This window comes from Stegastes partitus, unplaced genomic scaffold (assembly GCF_000690725.1).
Source record: "Stegastes partitus isolate 25-593 unplaced genomic scaffold, Stegastes_partitus-1.0.2 Scaffold77, whole genome shotgun sequence".
NCBI classification, from domain to species: Eukaryota; Metazoa; Chordata; class Actinopteri; family Pomacentridae; genus Stegastes; species Stegastes partitus.
The window spans coordinates 289591-307400 of record NW_007577808.1 but is presented as its reverse complement, the minus strand read 5'-3'; the positions used below and the strand labels follow the sequence as shown (position 1 = coordinate 307400).

Genomic DNA, 17810 nt, shown 5'->3' with positions numbered 1-17810 from the left:
CATTTCAATAATAATTTGAGATTTTTTCTCAGGAGTGGGAGACACCGCTACTGGAGGACTGTTACACTAGTATATTTTTAAAAAAAACTGTAATTCTTATTAGTGTACCAAAATAACATAATAATACCATACAGCAAAAGCCAAATCCTCCCTTTACTATGTAATTATAGGGTCCACATTGTATACAGTCTACTGTTTTAAGTAAATGATGCTTGCAGGGAGACTCGTGCAGCAGTTTTTCTATTTGCAGCACATTTTTTGCAACAGTTCTGGGAAATAAAACTAAGTAGCAGTGATCAAATCAAAGACAAACATGTTTGTAGAATAACAACCTCATTAGAAACCTTTATTATAATCAGGACAAACAGTTCATTTTAAAAATCAAAGTGCACAGTCACACTGACATGAACTCATATTGTTCCATTTGTAGAATGAAAAGAACACTTGAGCCTTGCCGTTCTTTTCCCTTAAGAGCGAGGATCCTCTGGCTGCTTGTAACACAACAGTGGAAAAACACTCCTTTCATGCTCCAAGTGGTGCACATACGTCTGTATTTATGTCCACACATACACCCACCCCATCAAAGTGGTTGTACCTAGTTGGCCTTGTTCCCTGTTGCCATAGTTAATCATTTAATTAGCAGGACGCAGGCTTACTGAGAGCCCAGAGACTCGCAGTAACGATTGGGAAGGCTTTTATTAAGCCAGATGGTCACTCTCCATTATACACACTCTGCCTCCAGGAGGTTTACAACCCTGCTACACTTCAGACTCACTTCTTAAGACTTTGTTTTCAAGGTTGCGGCAAAAGACACAATATTGCACATGTTGTTCAAGCAAGAATGAAAACTACAATGAGTTTGTCTTTTCATTAAAAGCGCGCCTTTGTCTTTAGGGATGCTGGAAAGCTCAAGCAACATGTGTTGTCAGCATTGTCTTAAAGAAAAGTTCATATGAGTCTGTGCAATGGAGCTTTGTCTTAAACCACTTATGAATCTAAGAAACTGAATGTTATGATCCTTCAGTGAGCAGCAGAAAGTTTTCATTTAAAAAAAGCACACTGTGTCATCAAGTGTGACGTAATCCCAATTTTGAAAGAAATCTTGATATAATAGTTCAAAGTTTTTCCAATTTTTTATTTAGCATTACCTGGTTTTGCGTCATGTTCCCAAACAGAAGCACCTACATGTTAATCTCATAGAGCTCCACACAGCAGGTGTGGATTTGGGCGTGGGTCATAGGAAACACATTACATAAGGTTTATGTATGAATCATTAATACAAGCTTATTGTAATTGCTGCTGCCTAATCTAGATGCTCTTCATGCATACGCAATGCAGGTACGTACGGAGCTACATTACAGTCAGATGCTGATTAACTGCCTGCTTAGATTCTTAGACAAATACGCATCCATAAACATGTAATAGATGGTCGAACATGGCCAGTTATAGCATGTACAAACTCTTTCGTGTTAGTGTTTGTCTGATACTGAGAGCCACCCCATGTCAAACAAAAGCAGTGGACTATCTGATGATGTAAGACTGCTCCAGTGTGTGGTCGGTTGCGGGGCAACCGCCAGCTCTCCATCACATCCAGTCAATCATCGTCTGCCCTCATGTGGTTGGAAAATGGACACTTATCCGAGCAGAAGGCCTCTAATGGAACATTAAACCATACACTGTATTCCCCAGCTGGGTGCCGAGCAGTCTATTTCTCCAGATGCTGTAGCATTACATCGATGCATCGGTCTGAGGATCGGTGCTGAAACAAGTACACAACTCAGAGCTTGAGGTGATGTAACCACAAACATGGACCTCACTGTAGCTCTGCTTTAAAAACTTCTTCTAGAAACAAATACGTCATGTTATAAAGTCGTATTTAAAGGGTTTTTTTTGTTAAAAAGTCCTTGAAAGCTTACGAGGAGCAGCTGCTTTGGTCCAGTTTTACTCATACGTACTAAGCACCCATTGCAAGTGTTTTTTAGAATTACAATAGCTGGAAAATATTTCAATGAAAATTTTTATTCAGGACTTTGTAACGATTGGGAGAAACTGCTACTGGATTCTTAAAATATATTTAAAATACTATAATTCTGTAGCACTGTATGAGCTCACTAAAATACACCAAAAGCCAAAACCTGCATTTTGCCTGAATGCTATTAGAGGCTACACATCGTACCGGGCTGATCTTTATCTCTGGATGCTGTAGCATTACATCAGTGCATCAGTCTGAGTCTTGTTGCTGAGACATGACAAGTACACAGCCTAGAACAACAGAGGACAAAAGCACGATGCTTGAGCTGAAGGTGATCAACACAACAAATGTTCCTGTAGCTCTGTAATAAAAACTTTTATTCTAAAAACGAATAAAGAGTCAGAAAATTTCATGTCAGAAACTCGTATTTAAAAATATTCTCGCAAAAACAGCTTATGAGGAGCAGCTGTTTTACGTTTTCTTTATGTGCACACAGCACCCACTGCCCAGACGGTCTCTTATTCATCACAGGAAATGTGATGATGGACACAAGTAACTGCAGCGACTGAGCTCTTATGTAACTTAGTCAGCCTCCCAACTGCTGATGCACTGCAGCATCAGCACTTGTGACACTCATTCAAGAATAAGGCTACACATGTGTATGTCATAAGCAGCCCTAAAATACCCACAGGTAATTTCATCCCGGGACATGCCGGCCAAAAGGCTTTGCCCATTGAGTGCATAAAAAAGCTCCTGCGTTACGTCACAGCGGCAGCTCTCCAGCCACAGCAGCTGCTACAGCGGAGGGAAAGTGGACACCGTTCTGAGCGAGCAGACGGCAAACCTCCTGGAAACTCATGTGCATGGATAAAGGATCACAGAGGTGTCGTGTGTTATCAGATGTTTTCAGCAGCCGGAGGAGAAAGGCAGCTCTGGTGAACAGGCCACACAGGGTGCTGTGGAAACGGGGGTCCATGAGGAGAGCCAGCCAAGTGGGGGTCAATGTCTCAGCTAGAGAAAGAATAAAGACACAGAAAATTTACAATATACCACACTCATCATTCATATATGGATTCAACAGACACATTCTTAAATTCAGACTGACATGTTAATTTGGTACCTGGCAGGAGCTTCTTGCAGACAGCGAGACCATCTAGCACCTGTCCAGCACTCTCTTCTGCCCATGAGTTCAGGCTCTGTGCCAGAGCAGACGACTCAGAGTATTTTTCAGCCATGTGCAGCAGGTACGGCAGCACATGTGCCGACATCACAGAGGGCTCTGCAAACACATTGGCCTCATCCTGCTCATACAGACTGGAGCAGCTAAACAAAAGAGCGACAGGGACAGTCAGACACTGCTCAGTCAAGCTTGTAGATTAATCGTAGCAACTGGACTTGCTTGAGTTCCTTGAAGATGTTTCACCTTTCATCCAAGAGGCTTCATCAGTTCTCAGAACTTTACTGCTACAATTTGTTTTTGCCCAGAGTTACTTCATTATTAATTGTTAGCTCATCTTACCTTTGAGTTAATGTGCCTGTCTTGAATATTTACCGTAGGAGTGCAGTCATAATTGCTAGACTCAAGCTGTTAGCTTTTAGTGACATTAGTGAGATGGATTAATGTATTAATACCAGAAGCAATGACAGAGTTTCACTTAAAACACCATAAACCTTAATGTTTGTCTGCATCAAGAACATCTGGCTTTGAACTAATGAAGCCTCTTGGATGGGAGGTGAAACGTCTTCAAGGAACTCAAGCAAGTCCAGTTGCTACGATTAAACTACGACAATAACCATGACCTGGATGACTGAGAATCTCCACAGACACGTGCTCAGTTAAGGTTTTACAGACTGTACAAGTGCATTGATTCAGTGAGCTAACACACCCCGCCGCTGAGGCCTCTCTCAGCACAGATGTGAGGTCGGACTGAGGCAGGTGAACCAGCAGCACCTCCAGTGTACCAGGAGTGTCCCAGCAGTCCTCCAGCAGCAGGTCCAGGAGGATCGGCAGAGCCTGGTTGACCTGCATGAGGTAGATGCTCTTCGTCCTTTCTCCTCCTCTTGCATGATGCAGCATCGAGGTAAAACAGGCCGCTTTCATCCTCACCTGCTGGCTTTGGTCCTGCAGCAAGTAGAGGCCTGTGTTGATGAGCCTAAACAAGAGAGATTCAACCTTTCACCTCATGTTCATCAAAGTGTATCAGATGACAGAAAATCTCATTTAACATCCTTCATACCTGATGGTGATGGCAGGCAGAGTGCTGCGGTTCATTAGCGGAGCTCCAGCTACACACAGAGCTTCAGCACACGCCATCCTGAGCGCTTCAGGGGCGTCTGGGACCCGCTGGTACTCCAAGACGCTGCACCAGCGCTGCAACACGGATATCTTTAGACTGATTGGCAAAAGATGAAAAGAGAAACTCAGAGCTGCAGGGAGAAGTGTTCCAAAATGAGACTTTATAATGAAGTTAAAAAAAAAAAAAAAACAGACAATAAAGCGTGTAAAAACCTGGAGTGTGTCCACTGGGAAAGCAGCAGACTAGCAGCATGTAGGGCCTGGGACAGAAACTCTGGCCCGCCTCTCTGGGCCTCCAGGTCCCTGAGCAACAGATCCAGACACTCAGGCAGAACTGGCTCCTCCGGTGGGGCTGAATGCAGCAGATGTTGGGGTAAAGCAGAATCACCGCCGGCTGTCACTGCTATCAGGGCTGCGAGGTAGGTCCGGCGGTACTCCACGTTGTCAATCAACAGTGCTTCTCTCAAGTTTGACTGGAGACAGACAGAGCATTAGCACAGTCCTCTGATCTACCAGTCAAATGATAAGCTCCTCTAATAATTAAAGAGGATTGTTCAGATCCTGTTCTCCAAGTTTAATTGATCCAGTTACCAATTTAAAGAGTGTAGTGTCAATGTATTGCACTAAAGCTTTCCAGGAACATTTACCTCATTTTACAAGTATTAAAGTAAAACTAAATCAGATTTATGAAAAGAGGTCATTTAATTCTGTTTAATAAGGGTGAAGACATTCTGTTTAATAAACACATAAACAGTCGTCTCGATAGAGCTACTGTCTGTAGATAAGCAGTGTTACATATTTTCAAGTTAAACACTAAGCAGCGTATCAGTGGGAAGCTACAGCTGGGTGGTCTGGAGATAATCTAATATCCTGCAGAGAAGAGTTTATCTACATGACCTGCACGACCTTTAACACAGCTAGTAATGAAAAGCACAGATATCCTCAGCATGTCTGTGCTTAAGTCTCTGCAGTTTCAGAATATAATAACTTACAAACACACCCTTTAACAGGGGAATAAAGATCTCCAGCCAGATTTCTGACTCACGTGGCTTTATATTGAGGCCTGTCCTTACCTCAACATTTCCTCACATTGTGCTGTAAAGGAGGTCATTACAATCGAAGCTGCTGGACTGGTTTTTGGAAAAGTTTGTTTACGCTGAAGTCTAGAGAGCGGACCACGTCTTACCTGCAACACCCTCTGGATCGCTCCTTTCAAGCCAGCCTGCAGCGAACCCCGCCCATCCAGCACCCACGTAACCAATGAGAGCCTCAGGTCGAGACTCGCTGCAGAGAAGGTGTCCCAGATTTTACATGCACACTTTAGATCTGCACACAGGAAGTGGATGGCTTGTTGATGGAAGGACGACAGCCCAACCTGCAGAGATGACACACATAAAGCATTAGGACAAAAATGTTGGCGTCTTGGTAGACTTGCGATTAAAAGCCCCTGAAAACTTGAGCAACCTTTTTAGTTGGGTCCTACATGAAAGCACTACTTTCACAACAAATAAATAACAGTTTTATACAGAACTATTTGCGCGTTCCCTCGTGTTTTGCATTACCTAACAACACATTTTGCATTCCTTCTGATCCACAGAGAAAGGCTGAGCTGTATTATGTTACAGTATTATACATTATGCATTAGACCAACACTGATTGTAACTGCAGCGGTGAGTCAGAGCTCCCTCAACTGTGCACACTGCAGTTAGATAGATAACTAGTGGAGTTGGTGCATGAAGTCATTTAACCTTAAATCTATTTACACTGTGTTATTACAACCAGCGGGTGCTTTCACAATCAGTGGTTATTAAAGACCTGCTCCAGTGAAAATCCTTGTCTTTTTAAAATCATGTTAACATGTCCATACGGTGCTTTTTAAAAACACATCGGGAATTTAAAAAAAGCAGTCAATGTCCCAGTTGAGCATTTTCCTGCAGTGTACAGAGTCTCAAAAACATGGGTTCAGGCTTCTGGGGTTTCAGATGTAACAAACTATCATAAGGAACCATCCTGTCAACGTGCAAGGTGGGACTTTCTGCATCATTATCCTTCTTCAGAATCATTTTCTGGTTTTAACTTTCATACTCGGATACTATAACTTGCCAATGCAAAGTGAAGAGTAGTTTTACAGTTTTTAGTTGTGGGTGAGCTGGTGTGCTCGAGCTGCAACAAGAAGGTGAGTTGAGTGAAGAGAAAGGAAGGAACTTCATATATTCATACATTCTTGGGAAAACAACAGTGCAGAGTTAAATCTAAGCCATTTTCAGGCACAAAGGGAGTATTTTTACAGAAATAAAACTTCTAAATTTTGAATGGATGACCAGAGAAGGACTTTAAGATTCTGTCGACATGAACTGATATGATTGTCTTGGTAAAGTGTTGCACTGAAACTACTGTATTCCTGAGCTCCAGTGGTGTGCTGGTAAAGGATCCGTCATATTTAATGTCATTTGAAGCAGAAATGTAAAAAAGTCACAGTATAGCTACTGTTGCTAAATACATAGCACCACTGATTTAACCACAAACAGTTGGCCGTTAACTATATTCAGCGCAGAAAATGTTGTGTTTGTGTAAGAACTCATTGCTTGCAATAAAAATAAAGAATATATGTTTTCAAAGCCCTCACATTCCATGTAAATAGAACATCACTGGTTTGAGATTGCAGGTCAACGCTCTCCCAGTGTTTCCTGTCGATACAGTTAATAAAAGACCACAACGTCCCCCTATAAAATGTTTGTGTCAGCAAGTCCCACACCTGAAGACCCTGCTGAGGAGTTTGGAGATCATGCATGAGCGTGTCACTGAGCTTCGACAGGTAGGTCTCACAGCACAGGCTTCTCAGACAGTCTGCCACCCCGAGGTACACTGCCCTCACTAGGGGGCAGCGTTGAGCTTCAGTCGCCAGCCACAGCGATGCTCGCACCCTGACCAGCACCTCGCACAGGTCGTCTGAAGGGGCCCTGCGAATAAAAACACAGCAGGATTTCAAAGGCTGACAGTGTCTGCTGAATGAATAAACCGGGAGCTTTAAAAAGCCTCCATGTGCGATGAATGAATAAGCAGCTCTTTTAAGTCTCACCTGCCTGCACACAGAGCTCTTTCCAGAATAGCTTTGATCTGCAGCAGCTGGCCATGGAGCCGGTTGTGACAGCAGCACTCCTGTGCACTGGGAAGTTGAGCTGTGAGTTTGATGAGGATGTTCATGTACTCCGAGGGGGGAGTCATGGCAACCAGAGCCTTGGAGGCCATCACTCTCACACTGTAAATAGGACTGGCGGACAGCTGGAGCAAAGGAGGCAGGAAGTCTGACAAAGTTCTGGCAGAGGAAAAACCAGAGGACAATCACTGGGTCAAACAAAATTCAGTATGGAGATTCATATTGGTACAGAACTTTGTCCTCTTTAACTGTTTTGTATAGATACTGTAAACATGCAGAACTATTAAAGGAATAGTGCAACATTTTGGCAAAGATGCATATTTGCATTCTTGCAGGGCGATACGGCAACATGAAGCCACCAGCAGCAGCCACATAGCTTTACTGAGTGAGAAACAGAGGGGTACAGCTAGCACTGTCTACAAATCCTTCTTCTCGCTCATTATCATGTTCCAGCTGCACAAAATGGTGCAAAAATGATAATCTGGGAGTTATGCTGCAGACCACTTGTCAGCCAGGAACAACTGCAAAGTGTTAGATGATAATATAACTTAGGTAGGAGCCAGGCTGGCTGTTTCCTCCTGCTTCCAGCATTTCGCCAAACAAGCTGGCAGCTGACTCAAGATGCACATTTACTGCAGAGCAGTGAGAGTGATATCGATCTTCTTGTCTAACTTTTAGCAAGAAATCGAATGCGCACTTTTCCTGAAATGTCAAACTATTCCCTAAACCAGCAGTCAATCGCACCGTTAGGGACAGATAATCAGTTCATTTGAATGCTAATCAAACTGTGGGGTGATAAGTGAACAGTACTCTGTTGAATCTTGGACACCAGGCTGGAGCTGAGCCAGCAGAGTGAGGATGGGGTAGAGCGAGGGCTGGAGGTGCAGCTTGGCCTCATTAGGTGGACCGTGGAGGACTTGTGCCGCTGCTCTGAGCTCGCCCAGGAGGAAGGGCTGGAGCGCAGGATAGTGGAAAAAGAAGGCAGGAGGGGACATGCTGTGCTGGGTGGGACCAGTCTCCTCACTGCTGGACCTCTGGCCGAGCATCCGCGAGCACAGAGAACCTGGAAACAAGTTTTGAATACTGTAGTGACTGAAGTAATAAAAGGAACTGAGCAGTACAGCTGATTCAATGATAAGTCAAAGACAAAAAAAAATATATGATTTTGATTTGGTTTTAAGCAGAAAAAGCCCCAAAATCACTGTTTTTTAAATAGTGGTGTTATTCAGATTGTGTTGTCTTCTATACAAATAAAGCAACACATAATAGTTTCATATTGCAATTGGAATAAGTAAATCTGAGTTTGGGAATTTGCAGTTGTATTATTTTCTGGCATTTCATAGACTAAACAACTGAACAAACAACTGAGACAACAATGGGCACGTTAACGGACGTGGCCGAGCCCTGATGCAACTCTTCACATTACAAAGCACAGCTATAAATGTGCCTTTGTCTTACTGTAAAGCTGCAGAGCGGCATTCCTCATGGCCCAGCACGGAGAGCTGAGCAGAGTGAGCGACAATATAGCGACAGCAGGCGCAAACTGAAGGACAGCTACTCCCAAACCTGCACCACGCACCAGAGCCTGCAGAGTGTGAACCGCACACACCTGTAAAGAGAAGAACCCCACTGTGATCAAATCTATGGTAACAAGGACCAACATCCTCACTCTCTCGTTGTGTCCACACACCTGAGGCAGGTCCAGTGTTTGGTCCCAGTGCTCATTCAGAGGGGTTTTGGCCGTTTCCAGTAAGGTTTGCATACTGTGGGCTAACAGCGGTCGCGCTTTACTGGCCTCCTCTGCCGACACCACACAGAGGATCAACATCGGCAACCCTGCAGCCCGCCGGGTCACAGATGTGGAGCGAAGGCACTGAACAACCTGCAATCCCTGTAAAGAAATAAGAGAGGGGAAAAAAATCTACTAGCGTACAGTCCAGACTCTCCTTTTATTATTAAAAAAAAAAAAAAAACACATACCACTACTCACTTGTTTCAGCATCTGGGCTGGGATGTCTCTAAGCTCTGGATCATTGCTGCTCAGTAGACAAGCACAGAACTTTGTGAAGCCTATACAGCATCCTTCTACTGCCCCCTGGTGAGGAAACGTGTGTCTTTCAGAGAGGAACACGAGACTTGAGGAGATTCAAATTTAACGCCTCTTAATTGATTTGTAAAACTTACCCAGTGGCGGCATTTGAGAAGAATATTCTTGAACACTTTTGATGCTCTCATCAGATCCTGTTTTGTTAGAAGGGACTTGCTGGGTTCTTTGGTTTCTGTGAGAATTTTCTCCACCAGTGAACCTAAAAAACTTCCTATCTCCTAAGAAGAAAACATGACAGAAGGAATATTGAGGAAAAACACACACACAGAGATCAAATTAAGTATCTGGATGGTGCATCTGGTTCTGTTTTAACCTTGAGGGAGACCCAGCAGCAGGTGAGAACGAGGCTGTGCTCTTCAGACAGCAGGACACACTCCTCTCCATCCGCTTGGCCGCCTGAAGATGCCTGGGCTATCAGAGAGCTGATGGCGTTTCCCATATCGCAAAAAGACGGCGGGGCGTCTAAGACAGTGAGAGAGCAATTTACTGAATGTGTCGTCAAAAACAGAATCTAAGTGTCGTTTCTGCAGATTGCTCCATTACCCTTTTCGGTGGCACAAGCGTCCTGATCTCCGTACAGAACACCGAGCAGCAGCAGAGAGATGTCCTCCAGCAGACTCAGCAGCTCAGGGGTCAGACTGTGGTCAAGTAGCTCGTAGATGCTTTCTGGTGCCTCGAGCAAACACCTCTGAAGGGCACTTAGGACACCTGCAATTACAGAAGTCAATGAACTGAAAAACGTCTTCTTGGGCTCCACATAATTTATGATAAAGGAATTTAAGTCTCACCGTGTATCGGCTTCGTTCTGGCAGCGAGCATCATGTCCGTCTTCGCTGTCACGTAGTGCTCCTGTAGCTCCTTCACCAGAACTCTGACCATACACTCCTTGCTGCTGCTTTTCAGCCTGGAGGCCTCAAAGTTCTGTGATCTACAGAAACAACAGCTGCTTATCTGTCCCATCTAAAGCAAGCATAGCTCTAAATGAAAGCATGGAGGGGGGGCAGAGCTTACTTCTGCAGCAGGACCTTCATCATCAGTGCTCCCATCTGAGCCTCCTGCACCCGCGGGCTGCACAGAAGCTGTTTGGTTCTCGTGTGCAGCACTTCGGCGATATCATCTGGAAAACTGGGCGGGAAAAATCTCAACAATAACCCGGCTGAGAGCTCCCGAATCTGAAGAAGAAAAAAATCCTTTAGCTTTAATAATAAAGTGAAAGGGGGAGACAAAAACGTACCACCTGGTTTTCATTTTCTTCTTCATAAAACCCAACATAAATTAGATTTCTATACCCAATTTGCATTTCATTTTGTTCATTACACTTTTTAAACTTCAGAATATTCTCCATGTTTTGTTTTTGGTTGACTTTAGCTCAGTCCATTTGACTTATATTTAAAGAAATGTGAGACGGCTCTACCTCATTGGTAGAATCTTCTAAACAGCTGATAAGGACCAGCTGCTTTGTCCTGCAGAAGAAATCCCAGCATCCTCGTTGTCTGGCACAGTTAATAAGACACCCCATATTTGCTGCAAAAAATGATTTCATGAGCCTCATTAAAAGCCAAAGTAATATTTAAAACGTAAAACAAATGTTAGCACTAGGCATGAATTATGCAATAGAAGCAAAAACAGACGGTATAAACTTGTCTTGTTGGTTTTGGAGGAGGGTTTTTTTCGCACACAATTTTCAATCACTGGATTTCTAAGCTGACCTGGAGGTTGTCCTTTCTTCTTGTCAGGGCTCCAGGTGTCTGTGCAGGTCTCCAGCACTGCAGACAGCAGCAGCAACGCAGTCTTCTTTCTCTGATAACTGTGTCCTGGTGCCAGATAGCTGTAGGGGAGTTGACTCAACCATTCCACAAACCCTATACGACAAAAAAAAAGGTTTGCTGACTGGGGAATAAGTGAAAGAATGGGAGGTTTTAAACTACATGCAATGCTACAAAGGCAGACAATATTGAGCTGGATGCCAAGTAATCTTGTCTGTTATCTGTCAGTTTCTATTTGGGATCGCTGATTGCATTGTTCTAGAAGTGTGTGTTGCTGTTGTGGTGTACGTAATATTGATTTAACTATTAGTCACTTTACATCTACAGATTTAAAACTTTCAACATTCTGCTGCACCAGACACCAGCAACAAAGTATTAGTTAGGGATATAGAGATGTGTACCTTCAGTTTAAACAACCAGAGCAGACTTCAAACTTTTAAAGAAACCACAAATGTGATAAATGCTTGTTGGGAACATAAAACCAGCAGTTTTCTCACCTATTCCCTGCTCCAACGCATCGTGCTCCCTCTCTGAGTTTGTGGCACCTCCTTTCTTTTTGCCCTTTTGTCCTCGGACATGTGCCAAGCAGCCATCCCTGATCCGAACCAGAAACCTCTTCACTCCGGCCTGAAAATGCTGACGAAAAGGCGAAGACTCACAGTTCAGGTTCTGAGGAATAAACGTCCTCATTATTGTCATCTCCTCCGTGGTTGGAGAGTCTTTGGTCTTTGGGCAGCAGCAGAGCAGATTGAGAGCAGCGAGGCGGACTTTGTCATCAGCAGATCCCAGAGCTAGACGGAGGGTTTCAAAGGTGGAACTACCCTGAAGAGTCCAGGGGGAGCCGCCGGTCACGGCTCGGTAAGAGCTCAAGATGCAGGCCCAGGCGTGGAGATGTCCGGGGGCGTATGGGTCCAGAGAGGCCAGCAGAGGGTCTACGGCAGACGGGAAAACCTGAAAGGTGCAGGGTAGCAAGTGTGTTGAACTGCTGTTCTGCAGAAGAGTCACGTCAGACGTCAGAGCGTCGTGAAGGACGGGCTGCCAGCGCCTCGCCCAGTGACCGGCCAGATCCTGCTCAGTGTTAGAAGCAGACTTTGGTGAGCCATCGCAGAGCTCTCGCCTCTGCTGCTGGATCAGACATCTGTAAAGCTCTGACCCACATGGGGACAGGTGATTGGTCGACAAGCACTTCAGGAGATGATTGGGAATCTCTGTATACTGATCCAGCACCTGATTGAAAGAAACATGCATCAAGATCATCATGGCCAGTAACGACTATGTTATAACATTATTACACTGTAATAAGCCCTCACCATGTCAGTACCCAGATATGGCAGCAGGGCACAAAGGCGATGATATTTGGCTTTGGCTTCCCAGGGTAGTTTCATGATTCGCTGAAGCAAAGTAAAATAAAAAGTCTTCTTTGTATCACAAAAGTGCTCACAGTCCTTCTCATAGAGGTCCAGCAGCAGAACGAAGGCACTGCGCGCAAATTCTGACACTCCTTCCACCTGCCAACGCACAGCAAGACAGATGAGACACCCTGGCAGTACTATACAGTATATACAGCTAACATGAAGCCCATTATTAATTATATGTGGCATGGCTTGTTGAGGCTTTCAGAGTATGACTGTAGATGTATTGAATATACTTTATTACTGGGACACTTAGAAATGTGTTCTTTTTCCAGGCTCTATGCTTCACCACATTCTACATGAAATAAAATAAGCAACAAAGCAAAACTGAATTAAAGTGCAAAGCTCAGGAGGTTTACATTAGTGTCTGAGAGCCCTTTTAATAGATGGCGCCCAGCATTTCAGAGCTCAAAAGTAATTGACAAATACATCAGAATCCCTGTATTTAATACTCCTTAGTCCTCCTAAACTCCTGCTTTTTTTTGGCCCTATTTTTAGCTCCTTCACCTCTTTACATGACTGACTCAATCTGAATGGGAGCTCTCAACTCTTAATCACCTCTGAGTCACCTGCATGCACTTTCATCCTGGAACTGATGCAAACATGACACACGGCTGCCTGAGAAAGCTTTAGTAGCTCAGTGTCTGGGTACTTTGGAAATTCAATATTACAAGGTTTTCAGATTGTTAAGGGTCAGATTATTGAGTCCCAACTGTATTTTGAACTGGAATATTATAATGATGATATCGTGGCTCACTGGGCTTTCTGCGTTGGTCCAGATGATGTGAATGAGCTGCTGCTGCAGGCTGCTGCTGTCGGGCAGAAGCTGAACACCGGTCATCTTCCAGAGATCAACCAAACATTCTTTCACTTTCTTCAGCCACAGTGTCAACGCTGCAACAACATGCCATATTTGAACAGGTGATTTTTTTCAGTTCAAACACGTGAACAAACTACTTGTATGATACTCACCTTCGAAGGCAAAGTACTGACAATCCAGCTTCTCCTCACACAAAGCATAGACCAGAGGAAACAAACCGTTGAGCAGTAAACACTTTGGGGGAGAAAGAAAAGTCGTATTTGGTGATGAAAACGTGCAATAAAAGCAGAATGTGTTTTGACGTGAACTTCAGAGGGATTTACTTCTGTGGCGTCCTCTTGTGAACTGAGCAGGATGTGAGGTCGACAGCAGGTCAGGAGGCCTCTGCTCACAGCCAGCCGGTCCACTCCGTCCGTCACCGTGGAGTCACACCGGACCTGGAGGGCACCGACGGTCAGCAGCCAGGGCTCTGAGAAATAACAGGAAAAACCACTCTTCTGTCAGGAATCTCCAGGCATTCACACTCAGCTGTAGAATTTGTAGTATATACAGAGGATTTGTGAGTTTTTTGGAAATGGTGCAACAAAGATGAAGTTTATTTATGTGCTTATGGGTCATTTCATCTCAAGTCATCAAATGTTTAGAACAAGTTCTGCCTGACCATCTCTGACTTGCTTACATTTTTCAAAGAGTAAAATGTGAATATTTATAAAGATTTAAGTTGGTATATAAAATATTTCTGAGATCATTTTTCAGGCTTTTGAGATATCGCTGTTCAACCACAACCTCGAAACATGCTGAAGGTGGGTTGGAGGGCAAACTATTTTAAATATCCATAGATCACGATTAAGAAGTTTCAATCAAATCAGAGACGGTCGAGCAGAACACCCCCGATGACCTGAGATGGAACAACCCTCGGGCTGTTTCTACAGTCATGGTGGTGGTTCCATACCCGAGTGAGAGACTTGCAGCAGACTCCAGGCAGCAGCTCCTCCAGCTCTGCTCTCTGGTGCCGTGTTGATCAGCATGGCCACAGCAGTTCCTGCCAGAAGACGAGTGTCCCTGTTGCAGCACTGCAAGAAAGCACACGCTGGCTCATAAGATTAAACACATACAACAACAGATATCGATTTTTTGACTGAACGACTCTGTACCAACCTGTCCAAGTATAATGTCCATAAGAGCCTGCAGGATCTTCTGCACTGTCGGGCCTCTGTGGTCCTTTTCCCACACTAGAGGAGCCACTTCACTGGACAGCAGCTGAAACATTTGCAAACACACCTGCAGAGATTCCAGTTCTCAAGTCAGTAACAAAGATCGTACAATAACTTTATGATGACTGCAATGGACTCACAGGTTCATGATGAACACAGCTCTTTGTGTACCTTGACGGTGATGTAACACACTGGTCCATCTCTCAGGGATTCTTGTCGCAGTACAACAGGGAACAACTCAGACACTTTATTCAGCATAGACACGTACGACTCTCGCCACACCTGTCGACCAACGGTGCTGTCCTCCAGGAGCATACAGGCTGGAAATGGTAAGAAAGAAAACGGATACAAGTTGGTAAAAACTCACAAATTAAATTAGTGGTATATTAAAATACTCCATCATCTTTAGTCAGCACCAACCTCTCTGCAAATCCTCAAAGGACAAAATCTGGAAAGTGGACAAAGTCACAGTCATCTGCAATGCCTTTATGAAAGTATACTGAATACTTCAATATAAATGCAGCATTTAACATTTTATTAAATTCTTTGTAACTTGGGAGATCAAGTATTTGTTGTTCCTGCACACGGCACCTCTACAACAGAACGGATGTAATAAAACAAACAAATCTGAACTATTTTGTAAATGATAACAGGCAGATAGAGAGTGGAGTCAGAGAGCAGAAACCACAAGTCACACATCTGCAACACAGAGTTCATAATGTTGTTGATGCTGCTTGGATAATGTTGTTCCACTGTTTCTGATTGGCTTAGAGCAGCTGACAGACACTTTAGGGAAAGGATCAAGTCAGACACATGCAGCCAGAGCTGCCTGGAAGAATTTCTTACACAAAAATGGAGGAATTGTGGACAGTTTTACTCTTTTAATTTTCATTTTTAGGGCCTTGTATACTTTTAAAGTTTTTAGTTTTTAACTCCAGTGTTTCATTAGGTGGGTCCTCCACACTGGGGGCTGAGTCCAGTTTGCTGATGGGGGTGCCGTCTGCGGGTCCCACCAGCCTGGCCGGTTAGGGGTCCCCTTGTCTGTCGGGGTTGGGGCGGTCCGGGTGCTGGCGCCCTCAGTGGTCATGGTCTGCGACTCCTCCCAGTGTGGACGACCCCAATGGTAGTGTGTGTCACGAGCCTGAGTGCCATGTCATGTCTCCCTACGGTCAGTGGTGTGTGTGTGTGTGTGTGTGTGTGTCTATACATGGAGGGTGGGAGGGACGGGTTTTCTTGTCTTTCTTTTGTTTGTTTGTTTGTTTTTCTTTCTTTGACAATGTTTTTAATGCTGTGAAGCACTTTGCATTGTTCTATGGATGAAAGTGCTATATCAATAAAGTTTGATTTGATTTGATTCAGGTGCCTGGCTACAGCCCTAAATTACAAGCAGCATCCAACAGCAAACAGCCCATTGTCGTCTTTCTCTTGTCCTCTGTGGCATCACACCATTTGAATAAAGTACATTTTAAGGTTGCCTTTTTTCATCAGCACTGTCTTTGTGCTGGTCACATTATCTGATAACTGATCTTTAAATCCACATCAGTCTAATGTGTCTGTATGGATGAAATAAACAATCAACATTTTGTCACCAACAGCTTAAAAACCTTTTGTGCACAATTGGCTGAACCAAACCTTTTTCTAATCAAAACAGTTTAAATGAGATTTAAACTTTTCTCTAAGTCAGTTTCGCTCTGTTAGTTTTTCTAAGACCATTCGCATGCTGCACTTATACTTGTGTGTGGTGTAAATGACAAACACAAGTGAAGTGAGAGCTCCGTACCTGCTCACTGTGGACTATGGAGTGCAAACACTGAAGGGTTTCCCTAAAAACCAGCTGATGGTCCACCTTCGCCACATGTTGCAACATCTGTCAGGCAAAATATGAAGTTGTGATTAGATTCCAATTTCTGTGAAGCATTTCCCAGTGAACATACACACTGCAGAGTCTGACCTGGTCCACTTTACGACAGGCTGAGGAGATGCTGACCATCTGCAGCTGCATGGATAAGAGGAGTCTGACCAGAAGCAGGAAGTGTTGGTCCTCAAAAGCACGAAGCTGATCCTCTGAGATCTGCCGCAGCAGCTGGACAGCCTCCTCCAAGCAGCGCTCCTTGCTCCTCTTCACGCTGCTCCTGTTCACACGAGCACAATTATTCACCACACATAGTACACAAACAGGGAGAGTCTGACAGAGCCCAGCACCAACCTGGAGGATTCAGACAGTTTATCAGAAAACAGTCGGAGAGTTTTGTTGACATGTTCAGCTGCCTGTTCCTCGGTGACCACACAGTCCTGCAGGCTGCTCAGCAGGTTTTCAAACGAGAACATTGTTCCAGTAAGTCCACAGCTCAGATGCTTGTTGTTGTCAGACACATCAGGGTAGCACGTTGGTTTGTGGTCACGTGACGTAACTCTTCTTCTACTATCTTCACAGCAGCAGCGAGCTTAGTCTGACAGCGACCTCTGGAGGCTGAAGGCTGCAAGTGGTGTTCAAAGACAGGCAAATAACCAAAAATACTATGATAGAGCACTGCATTCACAAATACTACTACAATTACTACGACTACTACTACTACTACTACTACTACCACCACTACTACTACTACTACTACTACTACTACTACTAATAATAATAATAATAATAATAATAATAATAACATATCGGACACTTAAATTCAAAAAATTATATCAATATCATGCTGTAATGTTTTTGCTTTTAATAGCTGCAATTCAAGTTTATGTGTAATATTTTAATTTCATGTGCAATATTACATCATTATATGCAATATTCAAATCTGATTCACAGTACCTCATTATAGTGTGAAAGATTTAATTATGACATGTAGTATTTTAATTCCATGTGAAACATTTAATTTTGTGCAATATTTAAATTCCATGTGCAAAATTTAATTAAAACGTATAGTATTTCAGTTTCATGCCCAATAGTTTTTTTTGAGGTGCAACATTTCAATTTGATGTGCAGTATCTTATTATTGTGTGCAATATTTCATTCTCAACATATTTTATTGTGCAAGTTTTTTCATTGTTAATATTTCAATCTCACGT

General features: G+C 43.7%; 1 protein-coding gene across 1 annotated transcript; it reads right to left on the bottom strand.

Moving 5' to 3' along the window:
- Positions 1-316: 316 nt before the first annotated feature.
- Positions 317-17075, bottom strand: LOC103353536 (thyroid adenoma-associated protein homolog). The gene is made up of 31 exons (XM_008276563.1): positions 16951-17075; positions 16696-16876; positions 16525-16611; positions 15165-15192; positions 14916-15064; positions 14689-14811; positions 14483-14603; positions 13854-13999; positions 13683-13764; positions 13468-13604; positions 12609-12806; positions 11796-12525; positions 11242-11394; positions 10947-11056; positions 10544-10704; positions 10321-10460; positions 10076-10240; positions 9846-9994; positions 9610-9750; positions 9416-9520; positions 9116-9316; positions 8884-9034; positions 8236-8488; positions 7348-7584; positions 7024-7228; positions 5455-5643; positions 4482-4741; positions 4210-4365; positions 3859-4125; positions 3093-3295; positions 317-2983 (listed from the first exon to the last, which is right to left on the bottom strand). Exons 1-31 carry the CDS (start codon positions 17070-17072, stop codon positions 2736-2738), a joined length of 5598 nt encoding a protein of 1865 aa, XP_008274785.1. The 5' UTR covers positions 17073-17075; the 3' UTR covers positions 317-2735.
- Positions 17076-17810: the final 735 nt, after the last annotated feature.

Bases quoted from the DNA above. Each gene is read 5' to 3' on its own strand.
- LOC103353536 (XM_008276563.1), bottom strand. From the start codon at position 17,072: ATGTTCTCGTTTGAAAACCTGCTGAGCAGCCTGCAGGACTGTGTGGTC. The intron at 10,461-10,543 runs GTAAGCTCTGCC...TTGTTTCTGTAG, and splicing joins ATGAAGGTCCTGCTGCAGAA to ATCACAGAACTTTGAGGCCT. The intron at 4,742-5,454 runs GTAAGACGTGGT...GTCTGTCTCCAG, and splicing joins CGATCCAGAGGGTGTTGCAG to TCAAACTTGAGAGAAGCACT.